The sequence below is a fragment of the Loxodonta africana genome, chromosome 4, assembly GCF_030014295.1.
Source record: "Loxodonta africana isolate mLoxAfr1 chromosome 4, mLoxAfr1.hap2, whole genome shotgun sequence".
Classification (NCBI taxonomy): domain Eukaryota; kingdom Metazoa; phylum Chordata; class Mammalia; order Proboscidea; family Elephantidae; genus Loxodonta; species Loxodonta africana.
In genome coordinates this window covers 39520056-39544967 of record NC_087345.1, presented here as the reverse complement: position 1 = coordinate 39544967, position 24912 = coordinate 39520056, and the positions used below count along the sequence as shown (strand labels likewise).

Genomic DNA, 24912 nt, shown 5'->3' with positions numbered 1-24912 from the left:
TCCACTAACCTGGTGAGCTCAGGAGAGAAGTGGCTCCTGTCCAGGCATAAATGGTCCACGGACTTTGAATATCTTTCCCCACTGCATGGACTTCTGTGGGCCTATTTCAGGAGAATAGGCCCTTGTTGGCACGCTACAACTGTTTCATCTGTGCAGTGAGGTGGTGGGTGTTTGATGTTTGACACCACTTTGCCTATTAAACAGGGTCGTCACCTACCCACATCAGGGGCCTAAGGACTGGTGGCTCCACTCAGGTCACCCAGCCACACGCAACAGGGGTCCAACGACAACTGATACCTCCCAATCCTTACAATTAAAAACGCTGGGAGCCCATGGTCCCTCTCCAGCTGCAGAAACCACCCACCAGAACGCTCTAGGGAAGAGGGACATGCTTTCCTCAGACACACTTGGGGGATGATTCTCAGCCCCCTGCCTTGCTCAGAGCGTGGCCCCCTGTTGCAACAAGATATCAGAACCTACACCAATCACCCTTCCCCTCTTAGACTGTAGGACAGAGCCTGCGCCACACACCTGATGATCAACTACCAGGACACCTGAGGTGAATTCACACAAGAAAGGTGAATGGACTCCTAGACGGGTATACAGGATAACACCTCTAGCCATCTGGGGACAGGACGTCAGAGCTCCAAAGCTGAAAATAATCAAGCTAGCTCACTCAAGCAACCCATTTGGGTATATCAAAATAAAGCAAAATGCTACAGTACAGTAAGCAAACATAAAATAAACTAATACAATCATTTTTCCATAGCTTGGAGACAACAATCAATATCAAGTTGCATAAAGAAACAGATCATGATTGCCTCAACAAGCTCTCAGAACAAAGAATCAACTAATCTTCTGGATGAAGGTGACTTCCTGGAATTACCAGATGCAAAATTCAAAAGATCACTATACAGAACTCTTCAAGTCATCAGGAATAAAATTAGGAAGGCAATCAGGCTATACACAGAACGAGCCAAGGAATACACAGACAAAGTAGTTGAAGAAATTAAAAAGGTTACTCAAGAACATAAAGAAAAATTTAGTAAGCTACAAGAATCCACAGAGAGACAGCAATCAGAAATTCAGAAGATTAACAATAAAATTACAGAATTAGACAACTGAAAGTCAGAGGAAAACAACTGAGCAACTGGAAGGCAGAATTGCTAAATGTGAAGATAAAGAACTAAAAAAAAAAACTAGGCACCAATATATTTGAAGAAAAATCAGATAAAAGAATTTTGAAAAATGAAGAAACCTTAAGAATCATGTGGGACTCTATCAAAAGAAATAACCTATGAGTGATTGGAGTACCGAAACACAGAGGGATAACGGAAAATACAGAGAAAACTGTTGAAGATTTGTTGGCAGAAAACTTCCCTGGTATCGTGAAATATGAGAAGATATCTATCCAAGGCACTCATCAAACTCCACATAAAGTAGATTTTAAAAGAAAATCACCAAGACATATTATAATCAAACTTGCCAAAACCAAAGATAAACACAATTTTAAGAGCAGCATGGGATAAACAAAAACTTACCTACAAAGGAGAGTCAATAAGAATAAGATTAGACTACTCAGCAGAAACCATGCAGGCAAGAAGGCAAAGGGATGGCTTTACATAAAGCGCTGGAAGAAAAGAACTGCCAGCCAAAAATCATATATACAGCAAAACTGTCTTTCAGATATGAAGGTGAAATTAGGACATTTCCAGATAAACAGAAGTTAAGGGAATTCATAAAAACCAAACCATAACTACAAGGAATACTAAAGGGAGCTCTTTGGTTAGAAAATCAATCATTATCAGGTTATCAACCCAAGGCTAGAACACTGGGCAGAGCAATCAGATGTCAACCAATACAGGGAAATCAGAACAACAAATCAAGATAAAAAAAACACTCAAAACAGGAAAACAGCGATGTTATTATGTAAAAGAAGACAACATTCACACAATAAAGATGGACTAAGCAATGTAGTCATGTATCTTTTTTATGAAGATGAACACAAGGCAATACAAATAAAAGTTAGGTTTAAATTTAGAAAAATAGGGGTAAATACTAAGGTAACCACAAACAAGACAAACTACCCTACGCATCAAAATAAAATACAAGAAAAAAATAGAGACTCTGCAGAAACGAAATCGACAACAATGACTATGAGGAAAAGACAATATATAAACTACTCAGCACAAAAAATTAAGTGGGAAAAAGAAACCGTCAAAAACACTCAAAAAAAGACATCAAAATGACAGCCCTAAATTCATACGTATCCATAATTACACTGAATGTAAATGGATAAATGCACCAATAAAGAGACACAGAGTGGCAGAATGCATTAAAAAACACTATCCATCTATATGCTACCTACAAGAGACACACCTTAGACTTAAAGACACAAACTAAAACTCAAAGGATGGAAAAAAATATCTCAAGCAAACAACAATAAAAAAAATAGGAGGAGTGGCAAAATTAACTTCTGACAAAATAGACCTTAAAGTTAAATCCACCACAAAGGATAAGAAAAGACACTATATATTGATTAAATGGACAATATATTAGGAGGATATAACCATATTAAATACTTATGTACCCAATGACAGGGACACAAGATACATAAAACAAACTCTAACAGCATTGAAAAGTGAGATAGGCAGCTCCACAATAACAGTAGAAGACTTCAACGCACCAATTCTGGTGAAGGACAGGACATCCAGAAAAAAGCTCAATAAAGATACAAAAGATCTAAATGCCACAATCAACCAACTTGACCTCACAGACGTATATAGAACACTCTACCCCACAGCAGTCAAGTATACTTTCTTTTCTAGTGCACAAGGAACATTCTCTAGAATAGACCACATATTAGGTCATAAAGCAAGCCTTAGCAGAATCCAAAATATGTTCTCTGACCATAAGATCATAAAAGTAGAAATCAATAACAGAAAAAGCAAGGAAAAGAAATCAAACACTTGGAAACCAAACAATACCCTGCTCAAAAACGACTGGGTCATAGAAGACATGAAGGATGGAATAAAGAAATTCACAGAATCCAATGAGAATGAAAACACTTCCTATCAGAACCTTTGGGAACCTTTGTTGCTCTCTTTCTATTTGTTCGAGTTGTAGGGATAAATCAAAGAATTATCCCTACAACTCGAACAAATAGAAAGAGAGCAACAAAAGAAACCCACAGGCACCAGAAGAAAACAAATAATAAAAATTAGAGAAGAACTAAATGAAAAAGAAAACAGAAAAACAACTGAAAGAATTAACAAGACCAAAAGCTGGTTTTCTGAAAAAAAATCAACAAAATTGATAAGCCACTGGCCAAACTGACAAAAGAAAAACAGGAGAGGAAGCAAATAACCCGAATAAGAAATGAGAGGGGCGATATTACAAAAGATCCAACTGAAATTAAAAGAATCACATCAGATTATTTTGAAAAATTATACTCTAACAAATTTGAAAACCTAGAAGAAATGGGTGAATTCCTAGAAACACACTACCTACCTAAACTAACACAAATTGAGGTAGAACAACTAAATAGACCCATATCAAAAGAAGAGATTGAAAAGGTAATCAAAAAACTCACAACAAAAAAAAGCCCTGGTCCGGATGGCTTCACTGCAGAGTTCTATCAAACTTTCAGAGAAGAGTTAACACCACTACTACTGAAGGTATGTCAGTGCATAGAAAAGGACGGAATACTACCAAACTCATTCTATGAAGCCAGTATATCCCTGATAAGAAAACCAGGTAAAGATACCACAAAAAAAAGAAAATTACAGACCTATATTCCTCATGAGCTTAGATGTAAAAATGCTCAACAAAGTTCTAGCCAACAGAATTCAACAACATATCAAAAAAATAATTCACCATGATCAAGTGGGATTGATACCAGATGGTTCAACATTAGAAAAACAATTAATGTAATCCATCATATAAATAAAACAAAAGACAAGAATCACATGATTTTATCAATTGATGCAGAAAAGGCATCAAAGTTCAACACCCATTCATGATAAAAACTCTCAGCAAAATAGGAATAGAAGGAAAATTCCTCAACATAATAAAGGGCATTTGTACAAAGCCAATAGCCAATATCATCCTAAATGGAGAGAGCCTGAAAGCACTGCCCTTCAGATGGGGAACCAGACAAGGATGCCCTCTATCACCACTCTCATTCACCATTATGCTGGAGGCCCTAGCAAGATCAGTTAGCCTAGATAAGGAAATAAAGGGCATCCAGATTGGCAAGGAAGCAGTAAAAGTATCTCTATTTGTAGATGACATGACCTTATACACAGAAAACCCTAAGGAATCCTCCAGAAAACTACTGACACTAATAGAAGAGTTCAGCAGAGTATCAGGCTATAAGATAAATATACAAAAATCAGTTGGATTCCTCCACACCAACAAAAAGAACATCGAAGAGGAAATCACCAAATCAATACCACTTACAGTAGCTCCCAAGAAGATAAAATACTTAGGAATAAATCTTACCAGAGACATAAAAGTCCTACACAAAGAAAGCTACAAGACATTACTGCAAGAAACCAAAAGAGACCTACATAAGTGGACAAATATACCTTGTTCATGCATAGGAAGACTCAACATTGTAAAAATGTCTATTCTACCAAAAGTGATCTACAGATATAATGCAATTCAAATCCAAATTCCAATGACATTTTTTTAATGAGAGGGAGAAACAAATCATCAACTTCATATGGAAGCTGAAAAAGAAGAACAAAGCAGGAGTTCTCACTCTATCTGATTTTAGAACCTATTATACTGCCACAGTAGCCAAAACAGCCTGGTACTGGTACAAGAGATACACAGACCAATGGGACAGAATTGAGAATCCAGACATAAGTCCATCCATATATGAGCAGTTGATATTTGACAAAGGCCCAAAGCCAGTTAAATGGGAAAAGACAGTCTTTTTAACAAATAGTGCTGGTATAACTGGATATCCATCTGCAAAAAAATGAAACAAGACCCATACCTCATACCATGCACAAAAACGAACTCACAATGGATCAAAGACCTAAATATAAAATCTAAAATGATAAAGATCATGAAAGAAAAAATAGGGACAATGTAAGGAGCCCTAATACATGGCATAAACAGTATATAAGACATTATAACAATGCACAAACACCAGAAGAGAAACTAGACAACTGGGGCTCCTAAAAATCAAACACCTATGCTCATCCAAAGACTTCACCAAAAGAGTAAAAAGATTACCTACAGACTGGGAAAAAGCTTTTAGCTACGACATTTTCGATTTGCACCTGATCTCTGAAATCTACATTATACTGCAAAAACTCAACCACAAAAAGACAAATAACCCAATTAAAAAATGGGCAAAAGATATGAACAAGCACTTCACTAAAGAAGACATTCAGGCAGCTAACAGATACATGAGGAAATGTTCACGATTATCAGCCATTAGAGAAATGCAAATCAAAACTACAATGAGATTTCATCTTACTCCAACAAGGCTGGCATTAATCCAGAATGGTGGCAATGTAAAATGGTACAACCACTTTGGAAATCAATTTGGCATTTCCTTGAAAAGCTAGAAATAGTACTACTACCATACAATCCAACAATCCCTCTCCTTGGAATATATCCTAGAGAAATAAGAGCCTTTACATGAACAGATACATGCACACCCATGTTCACTGAAGCCCTGTTTACAATAGCAAAAAGATGGAAGCAACCAAGGTGCCCTTCAAAGGATGAATAGATAAATAAATTATGGTATATTCACACAATGGAATACTATGCATCAATAAAGAACAGTGATGAATCTGTGAAACATTTCATAACATGGAGGAATCCGGAAATTAGTCAGTTGCAAAATTAGTCAGTTGCAAAAGGACAAATATTGTAAAAGACCACTAAAATAAGAACTGGAGAAACAGTTTAAACAGAGAAGAAAATATTCTTTGATGGTTAAGAGAGGGGTGAGGGAGAGAGGAAGGGAGAGGCGTATTCACTAATTAGATAGTAGATAAGAACTACTTTAGGTGAAGGGAAAGACAACACACAATACAGGAGAGGTCAGCACAACTGGACGAAACCAAAAGCAAGGAAGTTTCCTGAATAAACTGAATGCTTCGAAGGCCAGTGCAAGAGGGGCGGGGGTTTGGGGACCATGGTTTCAGGGGACATCTAATTCAATTGGCATAATATAATGTATTAAGAAAACATTCTGCATTCCACTTTCGAGGGTGGCGTCTGGGGTCTTAAATGCTAGCAAGTAGCCATCTAAGATGCATCAATTGGTTTCAGCCCACGTGGTTCAAAGGAGAACGAAGAACACCAAAGACACAAGGTAATTATGAGCCTAAGAGACAGAAAGTGCCACATAAACCATAGGCTACATCAGCCTGAGACCAGAATTAGATGGTGCCTGGCTACAACTGATGACTGCCCTGACAGGGAACACAACAGAGAACCCATGAGGGAGCAGGAGAGCAGTGGGATGCAGACCCCAAATCCCCGTAAAAAGACCAAACTTAATGGTCTAACTGAGACTAGGAGGATCCCAGTTTTCATGGTCCCCAGACCTCTTATAGTCCAAGACAGGAACCATTCCCAAAGCCAACTCTTCAGACAGGGATTAGACTGGACAATGGGATAGAAAATGGTACTGGTGAAGAATGAGCTTCTTGGATCAAATAGACACATTAGACTATGCTGGTTAACTCCTGTCTGGAGGGGAGATGAGAGGGCACAGGGGGTCAGAAGCTGGCGGAATGGACTCGGAAAGAGAGTGTGGAGGGAAGGAGTGTTCTGTCTCATTAGGGGGAGAGCAATTAGGAGTATATAGCAAGGTGTATATAAATTTTTATATGAGAGACTGACTTGATTTGTAAACTTTCACTTGAAGCACAATAAAAACTTTTTTAAAAGTTCAGTAATGGTAGCTGGACACCATCCAGTTCTTCTAGTCTCGAGGTAAAGGTGGCAGTTGTTCATGGAGGCAATTAGCCAAGCATTCTATTTCCTCCGATTTCTGACTCTTCTTACTGTGTTGCTCCAGGTGAATAGAAACCAACTGCCATGCCTCTGATGGCCACTTGCAAGTTTTAAGACCCCAGGCACTATGCAAGGAAATAGCACAGGATAGAACTAGTAGAACAGAAGCACTGAACACATTCATAGGCCAATTAACTGGAATGTCCCATGAAACCATGACCCTAAACCTCTAAACCAAGGAGCCAAATCCCATGAGGGGTTTCATTGTACGTAAGCAGCCTCGGCAGCATACTCTTTTTCGTTGCTGTTGTTGTTGTCAATATATCTACCACATAACTTCTGCCAGTTCAACTTTTTACAGGTGTACACAGGTGTGCTGTAATTGACAGTAATTACAAATAATCAGCTGTGCAATCCTATGCTTATTAGTATGATTTCTCTATCACCGTTAACCCTCCCCTCTGCCCCTGGTAATCACTAATAAACTTTGTTGTCTATACATTTGCCTTTTCTTGTCTTTATATAACTGAGGTCATATAATATTTGTCCTTTTGTGATTGACTTATTTCACTCAGCATAATGTCTTCCAGCTCCATACATACTGCAGCATGTATCAAGATTTCATTTCTCCTACTAGCTGAGTAGTACTCCATTTTATGTATGTACCACATTTTGTTTATCCTTTCATCTGTTGATGGGCATTTAGGTTGTTTTCTCCTTTTGGCTATTATGAATAGTACTGCAGTAAACACTGGTATACTGTTTGAGTCTCTGCTTTCAATTGTTTTGAGCATTTACCTAGAAGTAGAATTGCTGGGTCATGGGGCAGTTCTATTTTTGGTTTTTTGAGGAAATGCCACAATGTTTTCCACCAACCGCTGTACCATTTTGTATTCCCAGCAGCAATGGATAAGGGTCCCAATTTCCCCATGTCCTCGCCAACATTTATTATTTATTTATTTAATCTTAGACATGCTAGTGGGAATGAAATGTTATCTCACTGTGATTCTGATTTGCATCTCTCTGATGGCCTTTTCTTGTGTTTGGTGGCCATGTGTATGTCCTCTTTGGTACAATGTCTATTCAAGTCCTTTGTCCATTTTATGTCAGGGCTATTTGCCTTTCTGTTGTTAGCTGTTGAAGTTTTATACGTACTTTGGTTATTAGAGTCTTGTCAGATATATGAGTCTTGTCAGATATATGGTTTCCAAAGATATTCTTCCATTCAGTAGCTTGTCTTTTCATTTTTTTGGTAAAGTCTTTTGATGAACAAAAGTTTTTAATTTTTATGAGATCTCATTCACTTCTTTTGTTTTTTGTTGTTGGGCTTTTGTTATTATATTAGATAATCCACTGTTAAATGCTAGGCCTGACAGTGTTGCCCCCCTGCATTTTCTTCTAAGAATTTTATGGTTTTAGTTTGCACATTTAGGTCTTTAATCCACTATGAATTTGTTTTTGTGTATAGTGTGAGGCATGGATCTTTTTCCATTTTTATGCACATGGTGAATTTATATTTTTAATCAAATTTTATGATTTTTCAGCAATTACTCCTATAAATATTTTCTTCCTTTCCTCTTTTGTGACTCTACTTATAGGGTCGCTATGAGTTGGAATCGACTCGACGGCACTGGGTTGGGTTGGGTACTTATATGTAAACTACACTACATGATATTGTCCCATAGTCACTGAGGCACTGTTCATTTTCTTTTTCAGCTTTCTTCTTCCTATGCTTCATTTTAGACAGTTTCAATTGCCTTGTATCACGCTGTTTTTTTGTTGTTGTTTTTTCTTACCTAATCAGCTACTGGAGCCCTGGTGCCACAGTGGTTAAGTGCTAGGCTGCTAATCAAAAGATCAGTAGTTCAAACTCACCAGCCACTGCTTGGAAACCCTATGAGGCAGTTCTACTCTGTCCTATGGGGTCGCTGTGAGTTGGAATCAGCTGGATGGCAATGGGTAATGGGTAATCTGCTATTAAGCCTATCTAATGAAATTTTCATCTCAGGTGCTTTTATTTTTTATCTCTAGAAGTTCCATTGATCCCTTCTTATAGTTTCCATTTCTATCTTTCATTATGCATATATTTCCCTTTATATCTACAAGCATATTAATAAGAGGTGTTTTAAAGTATTTGTCTGATGATTCCATCATCTCTCATTTCAGGATCTGTTTCTGCTGAATGATTTTTCTCCTAGTTTTGGCTCACATTTTTTGTTTCTCCAAGTGTCTAGTAAAATTTGCTGTTTATTGTAATGAGTCTTGATTTTGTTGTCTTCCTTTAAACAATGTTGAGTTTTGTTGAAGCAGGTAGTTAATATACCTTTTGAAGCCTGTTTTTAACCTTTGTTAGGTCAGGTGTATATTACCTTTTACTTTACGGCCACTTAAGTTTTACTCTGAAGAAGTGATATTTCTGAGATCTCCACTGAATGCCCCAACTGATCAACCAGGTTTTTATACTCTCAAGGACTGGAACTTGATTCTAAGGTGTGTCTCTTGTAGACAGCGTATCGATGGATCCTGTTTTCAATCCATTCTGTCACTCTCTGTCTCTTTATGGGTGCATTTTGGCCATTTATGTTCAGTGTAATTATCGATAAGTGTGAGTTTATTGTTATCATTTGGTAGTGCTTTTTTTTGTGGTGCTGACATTTTCTTTGTTCCTCTTTCTTGTGCTGAATTCCTCTTACGGAATTTTTTTTTTCCCCACTTCTTTTGTTTTTGTAGATTTTGTTTTACTGAGACTATGTTTTTCTTCTTTATTTTGATGAGTAGATTTGTTAACTTTCTTTGTGGTTACCTTGAAATTTATCCTCATCTTCCTAGGTTTGAACCAGTCTATTATTCGTGGTTAAGTGCTACACCTGCTAACCAAAAGGTCAGCAGTTCGAATCCACCAGGCGCTCCTTGGAAACTCTGTGGGGCAGTTCTACTCTGTCCTATAGGGTCGCTATGAGTTGGATTTAACTCGATAATGGATTATTATTTGATACCACCTTAACTTCCTCTCCATTAGAAAGTTCTATACCTACACCGTTATTCCCTCCTTTATTGTTCTGATGTTGTTGTCATTTACAGATGAGCCTCTCTGGTTCCCTGTTGTAAATCTTTTGGTTTTGAATAGTCCTTAAGAGTTCATTTCCTAAGTTGGTATCTGACTGCTGTGATCTTGCATCCCAGATTCAGAGTGTTGTCTCATGTTGTTTGTTCTCAAGCCAAAGGACTCCCCTTAATAATTCTTGTAAATTTGCTTTGGTTTTTACATATTCCCTTAATTTCTGTTTATCTGGAAATGTCCTAATTTCTCTATCATATCTGAACGAGAGTTTTGCAAGATATATTATTCTTGGTTTGCAACTTTTTTCTTTCAAAGTTTTATATAAACCATTCCATTGCCTTCTTGTCTGAAAAGTTTCTACCAAGTAATCAGAGCCTTGTCTTATTTTTTCCCCTCTGCATATGACTTTTTGTTTTTCTTGAGCTACTCTCAGGATTCTTTGTCTTTGGTTTTATCGAGTGTGATTATGATATGCCTTGGTGATTTTCTTTTGGGGTCTATCCTATATGGGGTTTTTTGAGCTTCTTGGATGGTCAGCTATTCATCTTTCATGACATTAGGGAAGTTTTCTGTCAGCAGTTCTTCAGTGATCCTCTCTGTGTTTTCCGTTTTCTCTCCCTGTTCTGGAACTCCCATCGCTCGCAAATTTTTGCTTTTGATTGTATCCCACGTCATTCTCAGGGTTTCTTCATTTCCTCAAAGTGGTATCCAAGTATTTGTCTTCAATTTCGCTAACCCTGTCTTCCACTTTTTTAGACTTGCTCCTCAGACCTTCTACGACATTGTCCCTTTCTGAAATCTTGTTGTTTATCTTTTGGATTTCTAACATTGTTTTTTGTATGATTTTTAGTTGTAAATTTACTTTGACATTTTGTTCTTGTATTATTTTCCTGAATTCTTCCATTGTTCTGTATTTTCCATGAATTTGTCTGCCTTTTCCATGAATTTGTCTATTTTTTCCTCATTTATGTCTGCTTTTTGCTTCAATTCTTGGATAGCTCTGAATATTGGACATTTGAATTCCCCGTGGTAGTTCCAGCGCATTTCTTCTACAGGAAAGTCATCTACTGTTTTATTTTGGACACCTACTACAACCATCCTGCCCTGTTTTTTTTTTAATATGTTTTGATATTGTCTCCTGACTTTGGGACATTCAGTAGTTCATTTATTGATTGTAGATTTCTTTGTTTCATCCTGCTTTTTTGTTTTATTTGGTTATGTCTAAGCAGGTGAGCTGTGTGTTCTTTGCTGTTTGCTCATCTATGAGTACAATGCTTTTTACCTCCTTGTTCAATGGGCAGGGCCAGTCACTCAGCTATGTGCAGTGGGGCAGGTCCAGCTGAAACGTAGGGGCTGGGATGGGTTGTTTGTGGCACGTACTGGGGCCAAGAAGGCAGGCCAGGGGCCAGTGGAGAGTAGGTTCTGGTAGGCTGTGCCTGTGCTGCTCAAAGGTACAATGTTCCCTGCATAGTGCAGGGAGGCAGGAGGGAGAAGGAAGTTGTGATGTGGGGATCTGAGATATGTATGGGAAAGAAGAGAGAGAGGAGAGAGAAACAGCTGCCAAAGAAAAAAAAAAAGTACTCAGGGAGACTGCTGTTGGAGTGGAGAGTCGAAAAACTGAGAAATGAAGGAAAGCAAAAAGGAAAAAGAGAGAAAATAAATAAATAAATATTTAAAAAACAAGGAAGTACCCCCAGGGATCCCATTAGTAACTGGGGAAGTGACTCCCAGGCCTTGTGACACAACCCGTCTAGAAGGGATGGAGATGGCACACAATGCCAGATATTCATGAGGCAGGAAAAGAAGGGAAGTAGAGAGAAATTAGAAACTGAGAAATGAAGAAAAACAGAAAGAAAGAAAAAAAAGAAAAGAAATGCCCCCCAGGGATCCCACATGCACAGGTACATGACCAGGGAAGTAGCTCCCAAGCTGAGCAGTACAGCCCCGCTAGAAGGTGCAGAGATAGCACACAGCACCAGGTATTCAGGAGGCAGGAAAAGAAGGTAAGTAGAAAGAGATGAGAATCTGAGAAATGAAGAAAGGCAAAAAGGAAAAAAAAGAAATAAAAAGAAAAAAGAAATCCCCCCCAGGATCCCACCAGCGCAGCTGCACAGACAGGGAAGTAGCTCCCAAGCCACACAATACAGCTAGGCTAGAACAGAGAGAGATGGTACACAGTGCCAGCTACTCAGGAGACAGGAAAAGTAGGTAAGTAGAGAGAGACGAGAAATCGAGAAATAAAGAAAACAAACAAAAAAAAGGCCCCAGGGATTCCACCAGCATGGCAGCGCAGACCAGGGAAGCAGTTTTCCAGCCGAGCAGTGCTTCACAGCCTGTCAAGAAAACGCAAAGATGGCATATGCAGCCAGGTGTTCAAGAAAAAGGAGGGTGAGGAGGTGAGAGGTGGGGAAGAAACCAAAAGAAGCCGAAAAAAGCAACACCAGTAACAAAGAAACGGCTCTGAATGAGGCAGCCCGTGTGGACAAGGTAAATCCACATGGCATGGAGCTGATGCCTCCAGGCTGCAGTCACTCGGCCTGCTGGGAAGCAGTGGAAGTCAAGGGGTGGGGGGGTGGGAAAGCATGTATTGCTGGTTACCGGGTGCTCTGTCTCCTGCTGGGGGCTCCGTCAAGTTGCTTTCCCATAATCCCTGTCAGGCAATCTCTAACATGAGTCCAATATGGCAAATCCGTGCTGTGTTAGCTGATAAAGGACTTCTGCTCATCTCTCTCCTCGCTCTCTGTTCTCTGTCAGTTTCTTATTCCACTCGGTGCCTGGTTGAGTTCTTTATCTCTTCATTTCAGGCTTAGGGTTCCAAGACTGACATTCGTCTCTGTTTTACTTAGTTTTTTGGGTCTTTGCTGTGGAGGGATGGTGTGGTGTCATGTTGGCTCCACCCTCCAGAATGACTTGAATATATCCCAGCCCAGGGTGAGCTCTAAAAATTTTTCAGTCTATAGCTCCCTGATAATTGTTCACTGCCTCACTTTGTAGAATCCTACCTTATAAGCACAAAGCTTAGCATTCAGCCAATGGCTCCCATGGATTCCTACTCAGATTTCGGGAGCTTTTTCTCCGCATTGCTCCTTCCTCTCTGGTATTCTGCCCTACGAATTCAAGCTGCCTCAACCTCCCTGATTTTCCACCCCTCACTGCTCAGTTTAGTGAGACCACTGTGTTTTGCTTGGATTCCCCCAAACTACACCATCTTTTTTTACACCATCAGTGTACACTACCTACATATATCAGTCTGAAAAATGTCTCCAGGTGAAATGCTGGCATAGCCAAAACATTCACCTTCCTTCTCTCTCTTCTCCTGCATTGCCTTTTGCCCAGTATCTGAAAACAGTGGCTTTGTATATTTTTATTCCACTTTTGTAATTGTTTTTGGTGAGAGGGCTAAATAGGTACTCATTACTCCTAACACAGTCAGAAGTAGAAATACATAAATTTATTTGAAGTATTCTTTTTTAAAAAATAAGACATGCATAGGCTTTCTTAGTCATATTATGTGATAAAGAATGTCAAGTTGTATGAAACTTACAACTAAAAACCAACCTAAAGAATTCTTCATAAAAGCTGGTCACAAAGGTTAACTTTGGAATTTGGGGAAATGTTTGTGGTACATTCTAATCCCAAATGTATCTAAAATTAATAGTATTTTAATACTTCCTCATCTAAAAGTAATTATAATTCTCTAATTGGGCAATTCTCCAAAAAAAGCAACTTTTAATTCTGTTCAGTTTGAAAATGTATTCAACTATATTTTATAATTTTCTCTTATACTACATATGAATATTGGAACAATAGGCAACTTATTAAAATTATTATTAGGCATATACATTATCAAAATATAAGTAACCATTAAGTCTATATATTAACCAATATACAGTAACAACTAACACTTGACTAGTACCTTTCATTTATAAATGTCTTATTCATTTTATTACCTATAAATAGGCAAGTACACATACTAATAATACCTCTTTTTTTCGAATGAGCTAATAAGGTAAAATAATTTACCCATGGTCACACACATAGTAAGTTACATCCTGAGATATGAACTGTAGATTCCCTTTGTCAAATCATGTTAATTTACTTTTACTACAATAGGAACTAATTTCTAAGGTAAACGAGGCGTTATTTGTCAAAAAAAAATATATTTTAAAAGTACTTACAGAATTTTTGTTTAGGGTATTGAAAATTTTAGGAAGTGAATAGTGGTGATGATTATGCAACATTGTGAATATGATTAATGCCACTGAGTATACTTTAAATGATTAAAAAGGCAAATTTCATGGGTTTTTTTTTACTACAATTAAATAGAAAACTTCCTTTAATAAACTCTGACATATATTTTAATTTAAAAAAGCACTAAAAAGAGCCAGAATGAAGAATTATTTAAATAAAATATTTAGTAAGGTTTAAATAAAAGTAAATTTTAGAAATTTAACACATTTAGAAGCTTACTTGTTCCTGTAATGTATGGTTTTTTTCTTGTAACTGGTTAAGAACAGCCGTCTCTCCTTCACCAGCCTGAATTTTTGCATAAAGATCTTCTCTTTCTTTTTCTAGTAAGGAAATATTCTCTTTACTCTTCTGTAATAAGGCTTCAAGGTTCTGGATCTTTTGGTCCTTATCGCCAATTTGACGCAGCACTTGTTCCAAATCGTTCTATAAAGAATGAAAACTACTACCTTAAAGACTGTGACATTTTCAAACTTAGTGATTGACAATAAATTTTATGAATCAAACTCTTATTTTTAAAACAATTATTACATTTGAACATTCAATTAAATAATTAGAACTATATATTGAATAAAATAAATCTGTATTTTTGATAACAAACTAGAATTAACAAGCACACACAAAAAGACCTTCCATTAACCACATTTTTTTCCCTAACACTCTGACCTCACCTTCTACTACTTTCTTCCTTATTCAATTCATGTCACGCACAGGAGACACTTGATTATTCCTTAATCACGCCAGGCACACTCCTACCTTGCAGCCTTTGCACTAATTGTTCCTTATGCCTAGGATTCTGCCCCGAATTGGTTACATGGATCACTCCCTCTCCTTCAAATGTTTGTTCAAATGTCACCTTCTCAATCAGGCCTACTGTGACCGTTACATTTAAAACTGCAACCTTTCCAAATAACCCCATCTTGACTATTTTTTCTTTCCATAGCACTTAACGGTCTAGCACACTAAATGATGTATTTACTTGTTTTTCATGTTTACCTGCCTTCCTCCACCTCCCAACTTCACTAGAAAATATGCTCCATGAGATGGGGACTTTTGTCTGTCTTATTCACTGACGTATCCAAAATGCCTGACACATAGCCTCTGAAATATTTGTTCAATGAACAGAAAAATGAATGATTGCACTCTAACACACACACACACACACAGACTCACTTCAATACCCCAACAGGACCCTTCTATCAATCTGTAATTATAAAGGGATCGTTATTCTTTCACTTTATCAAGGGTCTTAATGTTACATGGAGCCATGGTGGTACAGTGGTCAAGAGCTCAGCTGCTAACCAAATGGTTATCAATTCGAACCCACCAGCTGTTCCTTGGAAACCCCGTGCGGGCAGTCATACTTTGTCCTATACTGTCACTACAAGTAGGGATCAACTTGATGACAACAGGTTTTTGTTTTGGTTTAATGCTACACAGAGCACAATGCGACGGCCCACATTTAGAAAAATACCCATAAACTTTTTGGAGCTATCTGACCCCACAGCCTTTGCCTCTACCCCAGCCATTTTTAAAAGGGCCCCTATGCAGAACAAGGCATTAGTCAGCCCCTCTGCGTCAACCTTATAGCAGCCGTCCTTACCTTGCTGAGACAAAGTCAGAAAAACCTGGAATCCTCAATGACTTGTGTCAATATTAAAATATTTGAGATCAGGAACTTTCAAATGTTTCTCATCCCTCTAAACTTCAATCACAAAATGATGAAAGCAACCTAACCTCTCTGCTGTCACCTTCTGTTCCTGCTACTAATAACCCCTCTTCTCCACATTTCACTAATCTTCTGGAACCACAGTTCCAGGCCTAAACTTTTTCCCAGAACAGTCATTCTATTTCCAAGTCTGAATTGAAATCTGATTCTCCCTTTACAGATGCTGACTCCCTTTCAACCCTTTCTAGTCAGTAAGGCCTACTGCATTCAGCAAGCAGGGAAGATTGTTCTTTTCCTGGTTATTCACTGCCATTACTCTCTCCTTCGTGTAAAAGCTTCATGCTGCTTTGGGAAGTAAGACATTCACTTATTCCACCCTCTACTCTTTGCTGCTATCATCTATCTAGTCCCTGCCTCATTCACTGAACACTTGAGACCTGATTTAGTCTTTTTCTCTATCCCAATTTCTGCCAATTTCCTGGAAGATTTGAAATACACAGAGAATTAAGAGCACAGCTTTATCATTCATATTATCTTAATTATTGGACTTCCGCTCATTCTACATTTTAATCACTCACTCCCAAATGAAAAGTTTCAACTCTCCTATTCTGTGACCAACACTTCTTGACCATCACCCAACTCCTTCATGACCTCATTTCTATTCTTCAATGTCAAAAAGACCTCAATGTCCTTCTAGCCCTAACTTATACTTTAAGTTTCAGCAAAAACGAAGTTTAATTTGTACTAACCTCAGTGTCTTTGTCCTTATAACTTCTACATGACGTATACGCCTCACTATTACCAAGAACATCTGTTCATCCTTTGTGACTCAGAGTGCTACTACTAAGAAGTTTTCTATGACTGCTCTTTTCCACATGCCGTCTGGGCTAGCTAACTGTCCTCTATACTGCCATAATAATTTTATACACACACACACACCCCTAGACCTATACTCATTACATCTCTTTAATGTTTTTAGGACTTCTCATGTTTCTACAATAAGAGACTTTCGTTAGTCTTTTTCCCATCTTTTTCTTACTCCTCCCTAGGGAATGAAAAGTAAACTGATTGGAAAAGTTTGGAAAAAGGAACTAGGCATTCCATTTAATCCCTTGCTCTCCCCTCAGTGTGAGAGACAACCTGCCTATAGGAAGAGGAAAGGCTGTCATTTCCCAGCTTTGCCTGTGGCTGGATGAATAAATACAATTCTGGGTACAGCATAAGAAAGTGCGCTTTGCTGAATGCCTGTGCCAAATTCCCAACCCTAGCTTTAACACTCATTCCTTTATAGTAAAACTCCTAGAAAAAGTTATCTATGTTCACTCCATCAGACTTCTGTCTTCCCATTCTCTCTTGAACTCTCTCCAGTCAGACTTTCCTACCACCTTCTCTACACAAATTGTTTGTATCAAAGTCATCAACAGAAGAATAGTGGTTTAGTTAAATTTTTGTTTGAAAGGCTAATAATTCAAATCATGTTTACCTGGGCTTCTCGAAGTTTTGCTGTAGTGCTTTGTTGAAGAGCTTGCTGTTCTTGATGCTGCTGTTTTGTTTTCTCTAATTGATGCTGCAATTCTGTGGAATTTGTTACTTTTTCCTTCAACTTAAAAAAATGAAGACTTTAAGCTGACAACTTAAAGGCATAATACTACCACATACAAATATCTAGCATTACTTCAAATCTCACAATTCTCAACTCTGAATAGAAAACTAAATTTAGACAATATATAAGATCAACTTTGAAAAGCAGTATATCAGTACTAATAGAATCTTAATCCCTTGATGAAGAAACTATTCTCTAAAAATAGACTCTCATTCTGAAAATTCTTTCTCCTGTCTGGCATTTAGTTTATTATTTTTTGTATACTAAAATGCTCAAGGAATTAATGACATAAGAATTATGTGTACCAATAATCTAAACCACAGTATCAGCATTTATTTTGTTCCAAAACAATCTTGGTTATCATTTACTAAAAAAAAATAGAAATCTCTACCACATCTAAGATTCTGAGTCTAAAAGACAAACTACTGCTGAAGTTACAGGTTTTAGCTGTGAATGTTTGTCAAATTCTAATAAAAGACATAATGAATTAACTTTGACTTTAATCATACTATGGGTCCAATTTTTAGCTATCCCAATTTTAATTAGGATAGCATTCAATCTTACATTTCATTTTTAAAAGTGAAAACCCTTAAATGTAAACTCAAAGTTTGTATGTACCAACTATATGTCATCAGTGATCTTCACCAAGCATTCATGTTTACCGTTTCATTAGTAAGTGATCCTTCCTGAATAGGAAGACTCCTCCTTCAGCAGCCTGACAAGAGATTTACTTTCAGAATTTCTCCTACCTGCATGTGAAAGGGTAATAATCTTCTCTGTATGTCTGTATTATGAACTTTACAGAACACAATCATAACAAAATGACTTCATGTCATTAATAAGAAGGCTGTTTTTATTGGGGAGAAATAAATGTTTTAAAGATAAAAAAATAAATGCCCAATTAAGCTCTTGTCAATGAAAAGATTGATGAACCCTAACAATATTTAAAACGCCTCAAGTCTATCAATAAATTTGCTACTATACACTAATTTGAAATGTTAGTTTACCTGTTCCTCTAAACGAGAAAGTTTGAGCTGTAGATCAGCCACTTGTTGTTCTTTATCCATCAGTTTTTCACTTGAAAGCTGTCTCTGCTCCTTCAACCTACCATGAGCTTCCCCTAGTTGGCGCTCTGTCTCCAAAAGTTTGCTATGTAACTTAAAAAAAGAAAAAAATAGTATATACATATATTTAAACACATATACCACCATCACTGCCACCACCTACTTTCCAAACTGATTTAGGAAATAATATTGGAATTCCTGTCCTTGAGCGTAGAGAATGTGACCCAGCTCATGTTGGGCTCACAAGAGCTCACAAGGACTCACAAGGACACATCAATTGGGCCCTGAGATAAAGACAGTAAAAAAAAAGTAGATACAATAATCTTGGAAAATATCTTTTAGGGAACCTTTCACATAAGCCAGAACACAAAAGACTTTCCACTCTTATCTTTTTCTATTAACATATAGTGAATAGAAATTTGTTGGACCAATGAAGACCCTCCTGACTCTCCTTTACTGAAACCTGTACCAATGATCATTGAGAGACAACTGAAAATGTAGGATGACAGTTCCTAGCCAATCTGTGAAAAGGTGAAGCTTTCAATGGTTTTGCCCATTTGTAATGTTAATATATATTTTTAATGTTAATATATACTGATGGCTCTATAACCTTCCTTGGACTTAGACAGACAGAGCTGTGGCAGCCTGCTTGTCTGTTTTCCTATTCTTGTTTATTCTGCAATATTCTCTGGACTTGGACACACATGTCTGTGGCAGCATGCTTGTCTGTTTTCCCATTCTTGTTTATTCTGTAATGCTTCTTGGACTCGGGCAGACATGGCTGCGAAACGTGCTTGCCCGTTTGCCCATTCTTGCTTACTCTGTAATATTTCCCTGGACTTGGGCAGACATTAGTTCTGGTAGCATGCTTGCCCACTTCTCAACTTTTGTCTTTTTGAATATATGCCGATTAAAACTTTCTTTTTGCTTCACCGAACTTTGTGATTTTTTTCCCCTACATCAAAGCAATTTTTTTCCTACCAATGTAAGTGCAATATCTTAATTTTCAACATTCTTTGAAAAACCTAAGACCTTATATAGTAATTTTAGCTCCAAAGGACTTTTCATCACATTAAGGTAGTTTTCCTTTTTGTTTTTGCTCTTTTAAAAATATGTAATGGACCAGAGGCTATCATTTGTATATAAGTGTCAGAATCACTTGAGGAACTTCAAATAATAAATCCAAACTTAAAAATTAAGACACTCACGGGATACTTAGACCTACTCGACCATATTTTTACAAGTTCCACAGTGATTCTTGCCAGTTTTCCCTAGATGCGAACCACAAATGACTTCTTACATTGGATATATCCATTACATAGAACCCAAAGCATTTCCAAGTGTTCAGATTGGCACACAATTGCTAAATAAAGATATGGAAAAAAAATTTTTTTTTTTTTTTAAGTTCTGTGACCCTCATTCATTAACTTAAAAATACCATCTAGTTAAGACTAAAGGAGAACTTTGCCTTAGGACTAAGAACCATCACTTTCTCAAATTCTTCCCTTTCTCCAATACCACCAGGAATAATTTTGCTTGTGGGGAGAAGGGTAGAGAAGCTTTTTCTTTCCCCATTAAAAAAAGAAAAAGTCTGTGTAGATTTGAGAAGAATTGCTGCACAAGCATTGGAAGTGTAGTACAGAAGAGCTGCGAGGAGATGAGGATGTGAGACATTTGGCAAAGCTCAAGTGCTAAGGGTGCGCCTGTGCACCCGCCTCATAACGCAAATCGTATGCATGTGCTCAGGCAGAATTAAAAATTACTAACAAACATTCTATACCATTGCTTTCCATCAAAAGTGTTCATGGAAAATCTGAAATATTAAGAACCTTCAGGTGTGTCATATTTACCCTTATATTGTCTATACTCACATATTTCTCCATAAAAACTCACAGTTGGCTAGGAAAAAGTAAAGTTCTATCAGAAAAGCAGACACCGACTACTTTCCTATGCTATAAAAAACCTGTGGCTATTGGAATATATACTATCCTTAATAAAGAAAACCAGTTAATTTCTAAAGCAAAACATTGCTTCCATCTAACTAAAACAGGAATCAGTAACAGAGAGCACATTTTATTCTTGTCCTTATCCAGTACTCGGACACCTCTCTCCTTTTTATTATTCTCCTCCTTCTTCTGGATTGGGGGCACAAACTAAGGTTCCACAGTATAGCTCTAAATCAGCAAAAAGTGAATTAGCACTATAGCAACTCTCCAAACCTTCTCTTAGACTCACAAAAGAATTAGGCCCAATCCTCATTTGAGAAAACATATGAGGCCTTAAATCTTTCAAGCATTTAAGTGCTTGACATCTTACAAATAGGCATCACACATCTCTATTTCCTAAATTTGCTGGCTAAGAATTTCCTGACCCTGTTTTACACAGATGATCAGACTTCTCCCCTAGAAAGTTTACATTTTGTATGTTTGAGCTAGAGTCCAGGAATGCATGTTTCTGTAATAAGCACCAGATGATACTTAGTTTCAGGAAAGTTTTGAAATCACTTTGGGAAAACCAACACTTTAAAAATCAACAGTTCTCAACCTCAGCTAAAACCCCCAAAAACACAATCACTGGGAAACTTCTAGACAAGTCCATGACCAGGCCTACATCAGAGAGAGATTCTGATCTAATCAAATCAGAAGTGGAGGCCTTGACACTGGCAATTTTAAAAATCTCCCTAGGTATCCTGATATGCAGTAAGAGTTGAGAACCACTGACTTAAAGACTCTCTGAACAGAAGACTTACTAAGGGGGTTGGGGGATTGGGGGGTGGGAGATACGCACTATAAGTGTCATTTATTACTGCATAATTCTTGATAAATACCTGACCTTTATGAGAGAAATCTCAAATTAAAGCTGTCCAAGGGTGGCCAAAGTCACTTAAACAATTATGCTTATACAATTTTGGGATAAATATACCAGAGAAAGAGGTTAAGTTAAGAATAAAAATAATAGTGTTTGAATATTACTAGAATGTTGTTGTTGTTTGCCATCGAGTCGATTTTGACTCATAGTGGCCCTCTGTGACAGAGCTAGACAAAGCCTTAGAGGATTTTCTTGCTATAATCTTTATGGGAACAGTTCACCAGGACTTTCTTCTGCAGAGTTTCTGGGTGGGTCTAAACCACTAACCATCAGGTTAACAGCCAGTCACAAACCATTTGCACCACCTGAATTCCTGACATTATGGAGCTCACAGTTCAATGTTGATAGTAGACAATACATAAGTGAACGGAAGAGTAAATACACAATGTAAAGTGCTATAAAGATGGAAGCAAAAAAAAAAAAACAGCTTGCTTAGATAAAGAAGGAGCCAAAAGGATATGGAAAGCAGCTATTTAAATACAGTGGTCCTCAAAGGCCTTACTGAGGAAGTGAGTTCTCAGACAGCCATGTAGAAAAGTGAGGTTAAGAAAACTCTAGGAAGAAAAAAAAAAAAACCACGGGCAAGGGCCTAAAGCAACGATGAGTTTGAAGCACTGGTGTGTTTGAAAAAAGATCAACATAGCTTCACAGTGTTATGACAGGAGTTTCAAGACACAGTGTGGGCTATTATTTACACACACACACACACACACATACACACAACTGGACCAATAAGCAACATCATGGTAAACGGAGAAAAGACTGAAGTTGTCAAGGATTTCATTTTATTTGGATTCATAATCAATGCCCATGGAAGCAGTGGTCAACAAATCAAACAGCATGTTGCATGGGGGTAAATCTGCTGCAAAAGGCCTCTTTAAAGTGTTAAAAAGCAAAGACCTTGAGGACTAAGGTGCGCCTGACCTGTGTCACGGTGTTTCCAATCGCCTCATATACATGTGAAAGCTGGAAAATGAATAAGGAAGACTGAAGAAGAACAGATATATCTGAATTATGGTGCTGGCCAAGAATATTCAATACATCATGAACTGCTAGAAGAAGGAACAAATATGTCTTGGAAGAGCTACAGCTAGAATACTCCTTAGAAGCAAGAATGGCAAAACTCTATCTCACGTACTTTGGACATGTTATCAAGAGGGACTAGTCCCTTGAGAAGGGCATCATGGTTGGTAAAGTGGAGGGGCAGCAAAAAAGGGGAAGACCCTCAATGAGATGCACTGATACAGTGGCTATAACAATGGACTTAAGCGATTGCGAGGATGCGGAAGGACCGCACACTGTTTCTTTCTGTTGAGCATGTGGTTGCTATGAGTTGGAACTGACTCAGTGGCACCTAATAACAACATACACACACACACACATATGTATATACATATATATGTATAGTCGTTGCTGTCAAGTCGATTCTGACTCATAGCTACCCTACTGAACAGAGCAGAACTGCCACATAGGGTTTCCAAGGAGCAGCTGGTAGATTCGAACTACTGACCCTTTTGGTTGGCAGCCAAGCTTTTAACCACTGTACCATGGTATATATATTATACATGGTGTTGTTAGTTGCCACTGAGTCAATTATGTTTTGTATACATGTATATGTATGTATGTATGTGTGTATATATATATGTATGTATGTATATGTACACACAAGTATGTATGCATATATGTATATATATAAAAAAATAAATAAAATACAGGCTCCCTGGGTGGCACAAACAGTTAAACACCCAACTACCAGCCAAAAGATTGGCAGTCCAAGCCCACCCATAGGTGCCTCAGAATACAGGCCTGGAGATCTGCTTCTGAAAGGTCACAGCCTTGAGAACCCTAGGGAGCACAGTTCTACTCTGATACAAATGGGGTCACCATGAATCAGAATTAACTCAATGGCAACTAACAAAACAATATATATAGTATATATACTAACATATGTCTGTCAGTTTGCCATACTGTGGTGGTTCGTGTGTTGCTATAATGCTTAAATTTTGCTGAAGATCATTCAAAAGCACCTGCAGCAGTATATTGACAGGGACCTGTCAAAAATTAAAGCTGGATTCAGAAGGAAACATGGAACCAGGGATATCGTAGCTGATGCCAGATGGATCCTGACCAAAAGCAGAGAATACCAGAAAGATGTTTACCTGTGCTTTACTGACTATGCGAAGACATTCAACTGTGTGGATCATAACAAATTATAGACAATATTGTGAAGAATGGGAATTCCAGAACACTTACCTAATTGTGCTCATAAGAAACACGTACATCGACCAACAGGCAGTTGTTCGAACAGAACAAGAAGATACTTGTTTAAAGTCAGGAAAGGTATGTGTCAGCGCTGTATCCTTTCACCATACCTATTCAATCTGTATATTGGGCAAATAATCAGAAAAGCTGGACTATATGAAAAAGAACGGGGCATCAGGATTGGAGAAAGACTCATTAACAACCTGTGTTATGCAGGTGACACAACCTTACTTGCTGAAAGTGAAAAGGACTTGAAGCACTTACTGAGGAAGATCAAAGATCACAGCCTTCAGTGTGGATTACACCTCAACATAAAGAAAACAAAAATCCTCACAACTGGACCAATAAGCCAAAAGGAGAAAAGATTGAAGTTGTCAAAGATTTCATTTACGATTAATATCCATGGAAGTAGCAGTCAAGAAATCAACAGATGCACTGCATTGGACAAATCTGCTGCAAAAGACCTCTTTATACTATTGAAAAGCAAAGATGTCACCTTGAGGACTAAGATGCTCCTGACCCAAGCCATGGTGTTTTCAATCACCTAATATGCATCTGAAAGCTGGATGATGAATAAGGAGGGCTGAAGAAGAACTGGAGCCTTTGAGTTGTGGTGTTGGCGGAGAGTAATGAATGGACTGCAAACAGAGTGAACAAATCTGTCTTGGAAGTATAACCAGAATGCTCCTTAGAAGCGAGGATGGCGAGATTATGTCTTACATACTTTGGACATGTTATCAGTTCCTGGAGAAGAACGTCACACTTGGTAAAGTGGAGGGTCAATGAAAAAGAGGAAGACCCTCAACGAGATGGATTGACACAGTGGCTGCAACGATAGACTCAAGCTCGGCAATGATTGTAAGGATGGCACAGGACTGGCAGTGTTTCGTTCTGTTGTAGACAGGGTCACTATGAGTCAGAACTGACTGAACGGCACCTAACAACAACAACATGATGCTAGAAGCTATGTTACTCGTATTTCAAATACCAGGGGTCACTCATGGCGGACAGGTTTCAACAGAGCTTCCAGGCTGGTGATCTGCTTCTAAAAATTAATCAATGAAAACTCTATGGATCACAACAGAATATTCGCTCATAGTGCTGGAAGATGAACCCTCTAGACTGGAAGGCACTCAAAATACACAGT

The 24912-nt window shown here is 37.9% G+C and overlaps 1 protein-coding gene across 8 annotated transcripts in view; it reads right to left on the bottom strand.

The window, feature by feature from the left end:
• The window catches only part of EEA1 (early endosome antigen 1), a 334017-nt gene that overhangs the window by 42654 nt on the left and 266451 nt on the right, over positions 1 to 24912 (bottom strand). For all 8 annotated transcript variants that reach the window (XM_064283738.1, XM_064283737.1, XM_064283739.1 and 5 more), the window contains 3 exons: positions 18579 to 18728; positions 17452 to 17571; positions 14522 to 14725 (listed from right to left, as the gene is read on the bottom strand). In XM_064283738.1, the coding sequence (XP_064139808.1) occupies positions 14522 to 14725; positions 17452 to 17571; positions 18579 to 18728 (474 nt within the window). The remainder of the gene's footprint in view (positions 1 to 14521; positions 14726 to 17451; positions 17572 to 18578; positions 18729 to 24912) is intronic.